The sequence below is a fragment of the Theropithecus gelada genome, chromosome 4 (genome assembly GCF_003255815.1).
Source record: "Theropithecus gelada isolate Dixy chromosome 4, Tgel_1.0, whole genome shotgun sequence".
In the NCBI taxonomy this organism is placed as follows: Eukaryota; Metazoa; Chordata; class Mammalia; order Primates; family Cercopithecidae; genus Theropithecus; species Theropithecus gelada.
Genome location: NC_037671.1, coordinates 104,032,112 through 104,048,041, shown reverse-complemented (window position 1 = coordinate 104,048,041; position 15,930 = coordinate 104,032,112). Strand labels below are relative to the sequence as shown.

Here is a 15,930-nt window from a genome sequence, read left to right as displayed (position 1 = left end):
GCTCTGTCAGCCAGGCTGGAGTACAATGGCAAGATCTCAGCTCACTGCAGCCTCCACCTCTCGGGTTCAAGCGATTCTCCTGCCTAAGCCTCCCGAGTAGCTGGGATTACAGAGGTGCTCCACCACACCTGGCTAAATTTTATATATATGTATTTTTTAGTAGAGACGAGGTTTCACCATGAAGACCAGGCTGGTCTCAAATTCCTGACCTCAAGTGTTCCGCCTGCCTTGGCCTCACAAAGTGCTGGGATTATAGGCATGAGCCACCGTGTCCAGCCTCTGGTATTCTTTTGAAACTTTGAGCTCTACCACCTTGTTGCCAGACTGATTTAGGTGTCATCTGATTAGGTGAAGACTACAGAGGTCTTTCCCGAGCCTGTGGCACCACTGGCACAAATGGTCACTAGCTGGAACTGATTTAGGACGGCACTGGCAGGGAAAACACAAGCCAACCACCACCTGCCCCTTCATATCCTGAATGGGCAGGTGAGACTCTCTCTCTCTTGGCCAGCCAACATACATCATCAACGTACATGTGCCCATTCATTACAGGAACAGCTTTGCCTCTTTGAGGAAAGAGGAGCTGAAAAAGACAAGCCTTTTGCTTCTCCCTCACTCCAGCATCATCTTGGCACTGGTAATATATCCAAGATATTCATAGTCAGTGGCGTTAGCCAGGCTCATATTTACCGCTTTGATTGGGTTAATTTTTTTTCAAGTTCCAACTTCTGTTGTTTCAATTATCAAGTGTTCAACTTCTGTGCACAGCTTATGAATATGATTTTTCGCCACTGAGTTCATTTCTTACACAATGTAGGTATCCAAGTTTTTTGTAACTTACAAAGTCACATCCTTTGGATTTCCCACTAGGCTCTGTCATCACATTGACATTTTAGCATTGTACCAAATAAATGAAAAAATTTTTTCAGGTTGTCATCATCCACATCTTCCCCAGAGCTTTAACTTTGTGCCAGGTGCCTTGTTAAGTACAGGGATCAACACAGTTCCAAATTAAATGTCCCTGCCCTCGTAAAGTCGCCAGGCAGGAAAAACAACTAATTAAGCTATTGTCAAGTTATTTACAATGACGACAAAAGCATATTGTGCTTTTGAATTTGTTTGATTTTATTACTCTTTAAATTTGACATACGAAAATACCATACTTAAACAGTTCATGTACCTGGAACAAAGGCACTAATACAGTACTAGAGAGGTGGTGACGGATTTAAGAACAATTATGCCAATTTCCAATCTGTTTTACAGTAAAGTTACAGAATTGGAGGAAGCTGCTCCTGTACAACTTTGGAGGGTAGGAGGAGCAGGGCGTGACAATGCCTTTCCAGGGACTTAGGAATACGCTCAGTCGCTGCGTGGCTTCCCGCACACTCAGCCGCGCGCCCGCGTGGGCGTGGCCGGGGCGCCCCCAGCGTGACTCCGCCCAGGGCGCTCGGTTCCGCGAGCTGGAAACTACAGTTCCCAGAAAGCCGCGCGAGCCCAGGAGGGACGCGGCGGCGGTGGCAGCAGGAAAGGCGCGAGCCGAGGCGGCGGCGGGTGTCCCCTGGGTGGTCGGCCCCGCAGCAGCCGGGCCCCCGGACGCAGGACGTGGCCCCAGGTAGCCCTTGCACCTCAGTGCTGTAGCCAGGGCAAGCCCGCGCCTCCGCCTGCTGGACTGGCCCGGGCGAGATGTAGGGCGCTGGGCGCGGAGGCCGCCGGTGCGGCGGAGGATCGCGGAGGGCGCGCCGAGGATGGAGAGAGCGATGGAGCAACTCAACCGCCTTACGCGCTCTCTGCGCCGCGCGCGCACCGTGGAGTTGCCCGAGGGTGAGCGGGGTAGTGGGGCCGGGCTGTCCGCGGGGCGGGGGGCGGCCGGGGGAGGGGGCAGGAGCTCCGGACGCGTCAAGGTCGGGTGGAAAAACTAACCGAAAGCTGAGAAAACGCCCACTTTTACTTTCCAGAGCTGAGAGGCGGCCCCGGGCCCTGGACTCCCCTGGCCCGCCGCTCCCACCCCGGCAGGTGGGAGTTTGCGGGAGGAAACTGGGTTGGTGGGGGTTCCGCTGCCGGGAGGAGCGAGACAAAGGTCTCTCAACGTCTGTCGATTAGGGGTCTTGGCAAAGAGGCAGGAATACCAGCCAAAGACCCGAGACCCGGAGTCAGAAAATATCATAATTGCGGGTCATTTCACTGTCGCCGGGGATGGAGATGATGCAAAGATAATGTTTAAGCTGCATTGGGGGGCCAGGCGGGCTTTTATTTTTGTTATTTTTAAAAATGTGGGGCACAGCCTTGTTTTGATAACAGTAAGACAAAGGGTTGTCAACCATCAAACAGGTACTCTTAAAAGTACTGTGTGTGTAAACACAATACATTTTTCTTTAATATGCATGCCTGACTTCATTTATTCATCAGACTGGTATTGAGTGGGCTAGCTGGGAACTAGGACGCATCTGCAAATAGGGATAAGGCATGGTCCCTGAAGTTCAGGACTTTTAGTTCAGCGTTCCAGGGTTCCTTCAGAACAGGTAAAACTCTACTAATAACGAGAGAAAATAAACAGTTTTGTTTACAGCGTCAGGAATTCAGACGTTTAAATGGTGATGGGAGATAGCGGTGCTGCTTCTAAGAAGCTTTTGGCTCTTTATGCCCAAGTGAGAGAAGGGTTGGGAGGAGGTTATAGCTGGTGAATAGCTTTTTTCTTAATTGTAGTAGTTTATCTTATTTTTTCAAAACTCTCTTTGAATTGCTGCTGGGTGATTTGTAGGATAGGGAAGGGGACCTTGGCAACGGTCATGAAAGAAATGTGGGATTGGGGACTTCGGCGATAAGTTTCTTTCTTTTATAGAGATGAAGCCTCACTATGTTCCCCAGGCTGGTCTTGAACTCCTGGGCTCGAGCGATCCGCACCCTGCTCCGCCCCCCCACAAAGTGTTGGGATTACAGATGTGAGCCACCGCGCCTGGCCTGGGGATAATCTTCTTGAGAAAATGGTCTCTAGTTTCTATTTAGAATTCAGATTTTGATAACTAGATTCAAGCTTCAATTTTTTCTTTATTTCCTTTCCAAATTCCACATTTGAATCCATTTCTTCAGTGCTACTCTTACTTATTTTTCGTAGTCAAATTATTGGTATAGGTTGATGAAGACTACATGTATAATTTATATTGTATAGTTTGAATCTCGATATTTTTTACATAAATGTGATTTAGAAGACTCTGATAATGTTACTTGGTTTTAAAAGTAACGTAGTTTCATTGTAGAAAATTTGGAAAATAAAAATAGAAAAATGTCATTCCACCACCCAATTATAAGCAGTGTTACCATTGTTACTTCTTTCTCTTTCTCTCCGTAACAAGTTAACGTCATATTGCATATAGCCTTTTATTTTGTGTTTAGAAAACATCCCAAATGTTTTCTTTTTTTTTTTTTGAGACAGAGTCTCGCTCTGTTGCCCAGGCTGGAGTGCAGTGGCCCAATCTCGACTCACTGCAACAAGCTCCGCCTTCGGGGTTCACGCTATTCTTCCGCCTCAGCCTTCCGAGTAGCTGGGACTACAGGCGCCCATCACCACGCCCGGCTAATTTTTTGTATTTTTAGTAGAGGCGGGGGTTTCACCGTGTTGGCTAGGATGGTCTCGATCTCCTGACCTCGTGATCAGCCCGCCTCAGCCTCCCAAAGTGCTGGGATTACAGGCGTGAGCCTCCGTGACTGGCCCCCAATTTTTTTTTATATTCTTCAATATGCTTAATGACTTCGGAATTTCCTAAGACGCACGTAACAAATGTTGAATCTAAATACTGTTTTTAAACTGATTTTATGAGAAACAGCTTTATATTTAAGACGTAGTCTGTCTCTAAATACTTCCTTAGGGTTAATTCTCTCAAGAAGAATGTCTACAATACATTTCTAAAGCTCAACGTATCATTTTCTCAACTTACTTCTTGGAAAGTTCCACCAGCAGTCTAAGAGTGCCCAGAAACTAGAGTTTGATAAGTAAAAGTAAAACTTTCCCACATATAGGCAAAAATGGCATCTTGTTTGCATTTGCTTTTCTTTGATTATAATGAATTTGTTCATTTTGTTACTTGAATTTAATTTATCTTTGTCTCTAATTTCTGATGAGTATTTGAATTCTCTGAGCTTGGCTCTTTCAAGTATATCATACATATAGGAATATATATGTATGATATACATATCATTTCTACTGATACAAATCCACATTTGTGCTTACATTTTTGTGCTTACATTTTAAGGACTGAATGGAAAAGAAACTCTGAGATGTCTCTAAATTTAAAAAATAATCAGTTTTTGTTTTGTTAGAATTCAATAATCAATAAGCATCTAATTATAACAAACTATTAAGCTTGTAAACTTTTTAGTCAGCTTGTACTCTAAAGTTAACTTTGTTGCAAAGGTTGAAACTATAGATGTTTGATAAACTGAGTTGGATGCTATGTTTCCTTGATAAAAACCTGAGTATTACCCTAAGTAATGGAGTACAGGTAGTTGAGTCACTCTAGGCAGGCCTAACACAGAAATATTCTTGAGAGAAAAAGAGGTGAAGAGTAAGAAATTACTTTAGGGATATGGATTCTTAGTAGTGTTTAAAAGGTGGAGGCCGGGTGCAGTGGCTCACGCCTGTAATCCCAGCACTTTGGGAGGCCGAGGTGGGTGGATCACCTGAGGTCAGGAGTGTGAGACCAGCTGGCTAACATGGTGAAACCTCGGCTCTGCTAAAAATATAAAAAATTAGCTGGACGTGGTGGCGGGTGACTATAATCCCAGCTACTCGGGAGGCTGAGGCAGAATTGCTTGAACCTGGGAGGTGGAGGTTGCAGTGAGCTGAGATCGCACCACTGCACTCCAGCCTAGACATCAGGAGTAAAACTGAGCCTCAAAAAAAAATAAAAATAAATAAATAAATAAAAATAAATAAATAAAAGGAAGGTGTATGTTGTTAGTGTATGTAAAGTTTAAACTACTATATAGTGAATGCAGTTTGTTTAATAAAATAATACAATTTGAGCCCATTTTAGCATATGTGGTTAGGATAATTGTGTTTAAAAAAATTACTCCCATGTGATGGTTTGAAGAGAAATTGTATATAATTAATTGCTCTGAGCACTTTTTTTGGTAACAGTTGGGTTTTGAAACTGTAGTGATAAAAATGGCAAACATGTCTAATAAAGTGAGAGATTAAAGTTTTCTTGTCACCCTGAAGACTTTAATTATATACCTAATCCTGAAGGTGCCTTCAAGAATAGAGAAGGAAGTATCTGGCAACAAATTTTATTCTGTCCTTTCTTAGTATAGTATTTCTTGGATAGTCTCCTTCTAGCACCACAGTTGTGGTTAGATTTATTTCTTCATACTTACCTGTTAATGTATGTGACCTATTTTTTCTTTGGGTTAGATGTGACTTAAATAAGATGTAAGTCTAATTTTTATCTAAAAAATAAAAACCTTACAAATACAACCATTGTGAACCTTATTATGCTCACTAATGCTCACTTAAAATTATGCACTATCTTGATTTAAAATTTATCTTGATTTAAGTTTAAACCCACAAATAACAGTGTTTTTTGTGACTTTATTATGGAGTGACTTAATGGAAATTCTCATGGTTTAGAAATTCAGATTTTTATTGGGACATGTATTATTATATGAACGATAAAGAATGTTGTCATGCCAAGGGAGGCTTAGTGTAGTATTTTCAACTCCTGGTGGTGACTCATTGGTAGTTTCTGAGAGCAATTAGTGGGTTGTAATCAGCATTTAAAAAAAGAAATATAAGATGATAAAACAGAGTCTATTTTACATATTAAGAATAGTATTCTGGCCAGGCGCAGTGGCTCACGCCTGTAATCCCAGCACTTTGGGAGGCCTAGATGGGTAGATCATGAGGTCAAGAGATCAAGACAATCCTGGCCAACATGGTGAAACGCTGTCTCTACTAAAAATACAAAAATAAAAAATAAAAATAAAAATTAGCTGGGCGTAGTGGCATGAGCCTGTAATTCCAGCTACTTGGGAGGCTGAGGCAGGAGAATCCCTTGAACCTGGGAGGTGGAGGTTGCAGTGAGCTGAGATTGCGTCACTGCACTCCAGCCTGGAGACAGAGCAAGACTCCATCTCCAAAAAAAAAAAGAATAGTATTCTATTGTGGACCTTCTGGTTATGTGGTGTATACTGGGTGCATTGTAGGATATATTATCTTTTTATTTTTTATTTTTATTTTTTATTTTTTTTCCAAGACGGAATCTTGCTCTGTTGCTCAGGCTGGAGTGCAGTGGCACGATCTTGGCTCATTGCAAGCTCTGCCGCCTGGGTTCACGCCATTTTCCTGGCTCAGCCTCTTGAGAGCTGGGACTACAGGTGCCCACCACCATACCTGGCTAATTTTTGTAGTTTTAGTAGAGATGGGGTTTCACTGTGTTAGCCAGGATGGTCTCGATCTCCTGACCTCATGATCTGCCCACCTCGGCCTCCCAAAGTGCTGGGATTAGAGGCATGAGCCACTGCGCCTGGCCAGGACATATTATTTGTAGAGGCTCTGGAGTCAGCCATTTAATGCCACTGTTACACAACTTGTTACTTAACTAGTACTTCAGTTTTCTCGTTTGTAAAATGAGGATAATAGTACCTACTTCATAGGGTGGTTGTGAGGAGAAAAGCAATGATATATGCAAAGTGTTTAGAAAAGTGCCTTTAAGATAATGGTTCTTAAATGTTAGTTATTAATAAGATTTAGTATTTTACTTTTATAGTGAAAAAGTTGTTGCATCTGCATACTGAACTTGTGAATGTTGACAAGGACTAAATTGCTTTTCATGTGTACACTCACAGTAAAATAATGAACAAATATGTGAAGGAATATTGATAACTTTTTTCCATTGCCCCTATAAACAGCTCAGTTTATATTTCTAAACATATGAATGATGTTTTTCAAACACAATTATAATACCATTACTAGAGCCAATACAATTAACAGTAATTTTGTATTATCTTGAAATAAAATACCAAGTCCATATACAGTTTGTCCTCGTCTCAAAAATTGTCTCAAAAATGTCCTTTTACAGTTGTTTTTTTTTAAATCACTATCCAGATAAGGGCCACATATTACATATGGTTGATGTGTCTCTTAAGGCTCTTAATCTATGACAGTTCCTCCTTTTTAAAAAAGTGTTTTTTAAAGTAATTTTAAACTTACAGAAAACTTGCATGAATAGCACAGAGTTCCTCCCATGTAACTTTCACTCACCTTTCCCTAAGGTTAACATCTTGTACAACCATAGTACAGTTGTCAAAAATAAGAAATTAACATTTGTATATACTATTAACTATACTACAGAGTTTATTAAAATTTCTCCAGCTTTCCCACTAATGTCGTTTAAGGATCCAATTCAGGATACCACATTGCCTTTAGTTATGTTTCTTTAGTGTCCTCCAAACTGTGATAGTACTTTAGTTTTTCTTTGTGTTTAATGGTCCTGAGACTTTTAAAGAGGACCGATCAGGTGTTTTGTGGAGTTCCCTTTAATTTGGGCTTATCTGACATTTTCTCATGATTAGATTGAAGTTATGCATTTTTGGCAAGAACAGTAGTCCACCCTTATCTGCAAGCGTTGCTTTCCGAGGTTTCAGTTGCGAGAGGCACAGCACAATATTTTGAGAGAGAGGGAGAGAGACCACATTCACATAACTTTCATTACAGTATAGTGTTATAATTGTCCTATTTTATTATTTATTGTTGTTAATCTCTTACTGTGCCCACTTTATAAATTAAACTTTATCATGTACGGAAAAAAATCATATACATAGGGTTTGTTACTATCCACGGTTTTAGGCATTGACTCCGGGTCTTGGAATATAGCCGCTGTGGATAAGGGAGGACTGCTGTACTACACAAGTGATGTGTCCTCAGTGGCTCCTCTCCGGAACTATATGATATTGAATACATATTATTTTTGGTGATGTTACCCTTTGTCAGTTGATTAAGATAGTATCTGCTGGGTTCTTCACTATAAATTTTCTTTTTCCTTTGTAATTAGTCAATATTTTTGAGAGGTACTCGATACTATGTACATATCCTGTTTCTCCTTAAACTTTAACCTATTAACTGAGCATCAGCATTAACTTTTAAATGACTGAGTGGGGGTTATCAGGGTTTCGTCTTTGTAAATTTATTAAAAAACATAAACCTCCAAAATACATTGAATTGAGAAATGACCCTTAGTACTATATAAAAATCAATTCAAAACACTAGCTAAAATGTACGTAGGTATAATATGGCATCATAGATCTTGATTTTTAACCTTTTCTTTTGGGTCATGTTTTTGTGAACTTATTGTGTAAAGGGTCTCTCTTAGTCTGTTTTCTGCTGATATAACAATACCACAGACTGGATAATTTGTAAAGAAAACAAATATATTTCTCACAGTTCTGGAAGCTGGGAAGTCCAACAGCGTGGCACCAGCATCAAGTAAGAGTCATCCCATGGTGGAAGGCAGAAGGGTGAGAGAGGAAGGGCTAGAGGGAAGGGGACTGAACTTCACTATAACTAACCCACTCCTGGATTAAACAGAATTAATCCATTCATGAAAGAGGAGCCCTCATGGCTCAATTGCCTCACCAAAACCTCACCTCTTCACACTGCCGTAATAGCAACCACATTTCCAACACATGAACTTTTGGCAGATGCATTCAAACCATAGCACGTACGAGTAAAAATGTTGTAAGTAAAGTGATAAGTACAATGAAGACTTCAGTGCTCTTTCATAAAAGCTTCTAAACTAATTTCTTTTGTAATAATATTGACAAGAAGCCAGTATTGTGTATATTTAAGGTTTTATAATTATTTTAGCATATATATTTAATATTCATATATATTTAAATTTCCCCCAAAGTACATGTAAGTATGATAAAACATGATGCCTGTAAATACCTCTTTGGAAGTAAAATAAATTTCAATTGTTAAAGCTACAGAAAGGTTTTTGGATGATGATGCACGGGCTACCATACTACACTTAGAGAATTGTTTTTTGGTGGATAATGGGACAAAACCTTCTGAAGAATCAGTCTTTAATTTTCCTTAGAAGCTAAGCTCTTCTGTGATGATGTAAAAGGGATAAGCAGTGGAGGGGGATGAAAGATTCTGCACTATCATAAATTCTGAAATACCTGTAGTATTCTGCATTATTCTTTCCTCCTTCTTCCTCTCCTTTTTGCTTTTTGTATAGAGTTAGAAAAATTCTAAACTAATCTTAAGTATCACCTTGGACAAAGTAGGGGATAAATGAACTCTTTCTGGTTTTTTTACTCAGATAATGAAACTGCTGTTTATACATTAATGCCAATGGTTATGGCTGATCAACACAGGTGAGTGCTTGTTTCAAAAATTTTTGCTTTTTAAGAAGCATACATTGTTCTAAATGTGTACTGCATTCCCACGCGCGTGGCGCGCGCGCGCGCACACACACACACACACACACACACACACACACACACACACACACACACACACACACACACACACACACAGAGTTTGGGCATAGATGTTATCCTGGGGCAAGTTATTTAACTTTTCTGTTATAATTTTGTGTGTGGAAATAAGGAATATGATTTTCCAAGATCTATATGAGCTGTAAAATTTTATGGTGAGAGATTTTCTTAATGAATATTGAGATATTAAGTATTTGGTTGATCACTGACATAGAAAAATACATTGTGATGATTTCTTTTGGAGGTCACTACTGATCTTTATAGCAAAAGATTACGGCTGAGGGACAACTTAGTTCCCTTATGTGCTACTTACTTTTATGTTCCTTTTATTGATGTAGTGTTGACACGCTCTTACAGGGCTATATATGAAATACAATTTTTTGGGTTTGTGAGGGGGTCTTTAGACTTACACCAGTCAGCTCTGCCATGGCTAGCCACTGGATTTTTTGATATAGTAAGAATGTAAAGATAAACTATTTTGAAACAAGTTAAAAATTTTTTAAAAAATTTCCTACCTGGTATAGTTAAAAAATGTTTTTTGTCTGATTTTCTTTATTTGGTCAAAATTAATATAGCTAGGCTCAACTTTTGGCAAGGGGAGGAGCCAGGCCTACACCGTTTGTTTCTCAAGAATCTAAGGAAAGCTAAAGCCAACTTACTCTGTTGTGTATCCTAAGAGCAGGTAACATAGGACTATCCAAGTGGCAGATGAGGAAACCTTCAGCACCAGCTTATTGGCCAAGGCATTTGGTTTTTGGATGATACTGTGCTGGCTAACATACTAAGAGAATAGTGCAGTATTTTGTGGTAGGTGTGAGACAAAACCTGAAGAATCAGTAAGAGTAGCTAGGCTGGGCGGGGTGGCTCACGCCTGTAATCCCAGCACTTTGGGAGGCTGAGGCGGGCGGATCACGAGTTCAAGAGATAGAGACCATCCTGGCCAACTTGATGAAACCCCCTCTCTACTAAAAATACAAAAATTAGCCAGGCGTAGTGGCACGCGCCGGTAGTCCCGGCTACTCGGGAGGCTGGGGCAGGAGAATTGGTTGAACCAGGGAGGTAGAGGTTGCAGTGAGCCAAGATCTCGCCACTGTACTCCAGCCTGGTGACAGAGCAAGACTCTGTCTCAAAAAACACACAGGCAAACAGAGTAGCTAAAGAGCTGTTAACTTGATTTATTATGTTTTTAAAAACTTTTTTTACACATTGATTCCTCTTTTTATTTTTGCACAGGTCTGTTTCTGAACTACTATCAAATTCAAAATTTGATGTCAATTATGCATTCGGACGTGTGAAAAGAAGCTTGCTTCACATTGCAGCAAAGTAAGACTAAAGATATTTTGAGTTAAACTCTGATCTAGAGCAAGGATCAGTAAGCTTTGAACAGTGTTGTCACATAATATTTGTGGGGAGAGATGAGAACAGACAGCTGAGTGTTGTTTATCCTATTTGAGGGCGTGGTGTGCTATCTGTTCTCTCTCTAAACTGTTAACTTTGGGATTGTGTGTAAATCTCATGTCCTTCTTGCCTTAGCTTGTTTTATACCAGATCACAGTAGGTTAGACATGGAGATTGTCTTTCCTGGATATACTTAATGGTGCAGTTCACCAAAATTGTCTTTTTATCCCAGCAATATGATATTTTATATGCGTCTGCAGATGAAGTAATTGGCTTTATATTTTTTACATAGGTGGGAGAATGATTTTTATCTACAGTCTCCTAGTATGTAATCAATCAGTTAACTAACTGGTACCTATCCTCTTTTCAGGATTTAGGTAGGTATGTTGAAATTAATTGTTCATGAATAATTTGGCTTATGAAAGGCCAGAAAGTTGAAAGTACCATATGGTTTCTTTGAAGTATTTGAATTTCTCAAATACTTTATAATTTTCATAGTAGAATGGACCATCTTGAAAATAGAGAATGTTTACTATTCGTGTCAGAAGTTAAATCAAATTACAAATTACAGGTAAAAATAATGTGTTTAAAAGGCCATGCACAGGGGCTCACACCTGTAATCCCACACTTTTGGGAGGCCGAGGTGGGTAGATCACTTTAGGTCAGGAGTTCGAGACCAGCCTGGCCAACGTGGTGAAACCCCATCTCTACTAAAAATACAAAACATAGCCAGGTGTGCTGGCATGCACCTGTCATCCCAGCTAGTTGGGAGGCTGAGGCAAGAGAATTGCTTGAACCCTGGAGGCTAGGGTTGCAGTGAGCCGAGATCGTGCCACTGCTCTCCAGCCTGGGTGACACAGCAAGACTCTGTCGCAAAAAAAAAAAAAAAGAAAAGAAAAAAAATGGCCGGGCGTGGTGGCTCACGCCTGTCGATCTTGAGGTCAGGGGATCGAGACCATCCTGGCTAACATGGTGAAACCCCGTCTCTACTAAAAATACAAAAAAAATTAGCTAGGAGCCTGTAGTCCCAGTTACTCGGGAGGCTGAGGCAGGAAAATGGTGTGAACCTGGGAGGTGGAGCTTGCAGTGAGCCGAGATCGAGCCACTGCACTCCAGCCTGGGTGACAGAGCGAGACTCTGTATCAAGAAAGAAAAAAAAATGTGTTTAAGGCTGGGCATGGTGGCTCACACCGGTGAACCCAGCACTTTGGGAGGCCGAGGTAGGAGGATTGCTTGAGTTCAGGAGTTTGAAATTAGCTTGGGCAACATAATGAGGCCTCTTCTCTAAGGGAAAAAAAAAAAAATTACCAAATTGTGGTGGCTCATGCTTGTAAGTCCCAGTTACTTGGGAGGCTGAGGTGGGAGGATTGCTTGAGCCGAGGAGGTCAAGGCTGCAGTGAACTGTGATGGCGCCACTGCACTTCAGCATGGGCGACAGAGTGAGACTGTCTGAAAAACAAAAAGAAAATTGTGTGTAATAGAATATTTTGTTTTTTAATTAAAGTATATTAAGTATGGCTGTATGTTGAATGTATCTGAATTGTCTTTTAATATTGTTTTAGTTGTGGATCGGTGGAATGCTTGGTTTTGCTGTTAAAGAAAGGAGCAAATCCTAACTATCAAGATATTTCAGGCTGTACACCCCTTCATCTGGCAGCAAGAAATGGGTAACTATTTAGTTTTCTTAAGTGGTTTAAGTTGTATTATCAGTTATTCAAGTCACTTTGCCTTGGTTTGATGATTCATCCCGCACCCCCAATATTTACCTTGGGAAAAACTGCAATAATGATGTGTATATTTTATTTTCTATAATTTTTTTTGTCTCTCGAAGATATTATTGATGATACTGTTCTTCTTGATAGTGGATCTTGGGTCATTATATTCAGTTTTAAAATAGCTATCATATTTAGTAATTCATTAGATTGCTCCCTGATTTTCTTCTTGGAAATATATGTGGAAGTTCATTATTACTTGTATTATAGTGACATTGTATTTTCTGAAAAGCATAATTTTCGTCTCTATTTTAGTGTGCTTTTTTTCTGCTAATCTTTTGCCACTCCTAACTCTGTGGCTCATTTTGCAAATTGCTTGTTTAGTTAATTTTATTAATGGAATTGTACACAGACTTAATATATTGTACACAGTTTATTTGTAATTGTTCCTGGATAAGCTGTACCAGAGTAATCTTCCTAGATACTAGGGTAGTTTACTCCTTTTAGTGCTAACATTAGTTTTTATTTAGTCTGAGAAATCAGACAAAAATGATTGGAATTATGTTTAAAACGAAAATAAGTAGTTTTTGATTCAGGACTTGAAGAACTTATATTTTATAAACTTTCTTTTTTTTTTTTTTTTTTTTTGAGATGGAGTCTCACTCTGTCGCCAGGCTGGAGTGCAGTGGTGCAATCTCGGCTCACTGCAACCTCTATCTCCTAGGTTCAAGCGATTCTCCTGCCTCAGTCTCCTGAGTAGCTGGGATTACAGGCACCCGCCACCACGCCCAGCTAATTTTTGTATTTTTAGTAGAGATGGGGTTTCACCATGTTGGCCAGGATGGTCTCGATCTCCTGACCTCAGGTGATCCGCCCACTTCGGCCTCCCAAAGTGCTGGGATTACAGGCATGAGCCACTGCATCCAGCTGAAACCCTTTCAAACACTGTAAAACTTCTTTATGGAGTCCAGGCCTGTATAATCCCAGCCTTTTGGGAGGCCAGGGCGGGCAGATCATCTGAGGTCAGGAGTTTGAGACCAGTCTGACCAACTTTTGAGTTGAGACAGTGGTGAAACCCTGTCTCTACTAAAAAATACAAAATTAGCCAGACTTGGTGGCGCATGCCTGTAATCTTAGCTACTTAGGAGGCCGAGGCATGAAAATTGCTTGAGCCTGGAGGCTGAGGCATGAGAATCGCTTAAGTGCCCGGGAGAGCTAGGTTGCAGTGAGTGGAGATTGTGCCATTGCATTCCAGCCTGGACAACAGAGGGAAACTCTGTCTCAAAACAACAACAACAAAAAACCCAAAAAAACTTCTCTGTGGACACGGTGTACAAATACATGGTGTCTTTTTTTTCTTTTTTAAATTACTCTTGGAGATATTTTTGTTTCGTATTCTTAACTGTGCTTCTAGATATTTGAGTTGACTGCCTAATAAGATGGATATGGGAGCTAAAATTGTCCATTACATCAATCTGAGGCCAAATTTTTGCATATAAAGATTAAAATAGAACAAAAAAGGCAGCTATAGTGATGCCTAGGTTGGACAGGGGAAAGGCGTAGTCTGTTGACCCTTTCTGATCTGCCGTATTTCCTGATTTAGCATGTGAGCCAGTTTAATTGTCCACTGTTCTCATAGGTAACAATGTGCTGATTAAACAGTTGTTTTTATTTTTTATTTTTTTTTTTTTTGAGGCGGAGTCTTCACTCTGTCCCCCAGGCTGGAGTGCAGTGGCACCATCTCGGCTCACTGCAAGCTCCGCCTCCCGGGTTCGCGCCATTCTCCTGCCTCAGCCTCCCGAGTAGCTGGGACTACAGGCGCCCGCCACCGCGCCCGGCTAATTTTTTTTGTATTTTAGTAGAGACGGGGTTTCACCTTGTTAGCCAGGATGGTCTCGATCTCCTGACCTCGTGATCCGCCCGCCTCGGCCTCCCAAAGTGCAGGGATTACAGGCGTGAGCCACCGCGCCCGGCTAAACAGTTGTTTTTATAATTAGCCATGTTAGGTATCTTGTAGTGTGTCACACCCAAGGTCATAGAGTAAATCATTCATTCCCTTGCTGAATTGATCTCAGGTCTAGGTACATTATCCCAAGTGTTGATAGGTATTGATAAAGGTCTTGAAAAGGTTACATGTAGAAAAATATCTTAGTACTGTGTTTCAACAACTGTGTTAATGAAAGGAGAGATTAGTGCAGAGCAGGGATAAAAACTCTGCTGTCATTTCAGTGAGTCTTAAGACTTCAGTGTGAGGAGCAAGAAATAGGTCTTAGACTTGAAAGACAGGATGTTCTTGGTCTGCTGAAAAGAATTTTCATGTACCGTTTTTCAGAAACAAAGTGGCATAGAGAAAATATAGTTTTGATCACTCTGTCAACAGTGATTGAAGACCATTACATTTTAAAAGTGAAGGAATATGGCAGATATTAAATGATTCACATAGCCATTCAGCAAGAAGAAAAGGAATAAAAAGAATTGATGACCCTCTCTTTAATTTGGATGCCTTTCTGTTTCTATAAAGATGACTCTTGACATTCGATACTTAAATATTTTGGTTTTTATTATTTATTGAGTGGAAGCCTTGTACAACTTAGAGGTGCTCAATGTTTGCTAAGTGACTTGAGTACTTCCTGTAGTAGCTGATGTTTTCAGAAATAGCTTTTTACTATAATTTCTTTATGAGTTCACATTTATCCATACTGAAGTAGAAGTCGTAGTAGAGTTCTTCCCATTTTGTTGGTCCATCTGCGTTTTGGGGCCAGCTTTTTGTTTTGTTCCCTCAGCTGTCATCAGATGGCTGCTGTATTTCTCTTGACCTGCTTTAGCATTTTTCTCTTTGCCATTAGTGCTGTATTGGATTGTCCTCCTTTCCAAAAGAAGCCCCATTAAGCTTCCACAGAGCACTTGGGTGACTGGTCCCTGTGTAATTTTGGTTGCCATAAGCTCCCTATAATTGGTGCAATATCTGAGCAGGAATATAGTTGCTTCTTTGTACAGGGGGATTCAGCATTGTTCATGCTTATGTGAGAATGTTAAAAGGAGAGGCTTTGAAATTATTATGTATTCTTAGGTTGTGTTTTAGTCAGATTTGAAAGAAGACTTTATTTTTTAGGTGATTATGAGCTCATAAAGGGTAGGGCCCATTTGTTACATAATATTTTAGTTCTGTTAGCAAAATAGCCACTTATTTATTGGATTGATTTGACTTATTCAGATCCTGGAAAATAGTAATAATGATTGTTCAATAAGAAAGATAGGATATATTTCTCTCCTATATTCCCTGTACCTTTTGCAATTCATTTTTGGGAGGAAAAGCGTTATAGAT

The 15,930-nt window shown here is 40.4% G+C and overlaps 1 protein-coding gene across 11 annotated transcripts in view; it reads left to right on the top strand.

Annotated features, from left to right (window-relative positions):
- Positions 1–1,478: 1,478 nt before the first annotated feature.
- The window catches only part of HACE1 (HECT domain and ankyrin repeat containing E3 ubiquitin protein ligase 1), a 128,847-nt gene continuing 114,395 nt past the window's right edge, over positions 1,479–15,930 (top strand). For 8 of the 11 annotated variants that reach the window (XM_025383898.1, XM_025383896.1, XM_025383900.1 and 5 more), the window contains exons 1-4: positions 1,479–1,821; positions 9,318–9,372; positions 10,729–10,818; positions 12,456–12,560. In XM_025383898.1, the coding sequence (XP_025239683.1) occupies positions 1,746–1,821; positions 9,318–9,372; positions 10,729–10,818; positions 12,456–12,560 (326 nt within the window). In that variant the 5' untranslated portion in view covers positions 1,479–1,745. The other 3 variants (XM_025383904.1, XM_025383897.1, XM_025383899.1) reach the window with 2 other exon arrangements.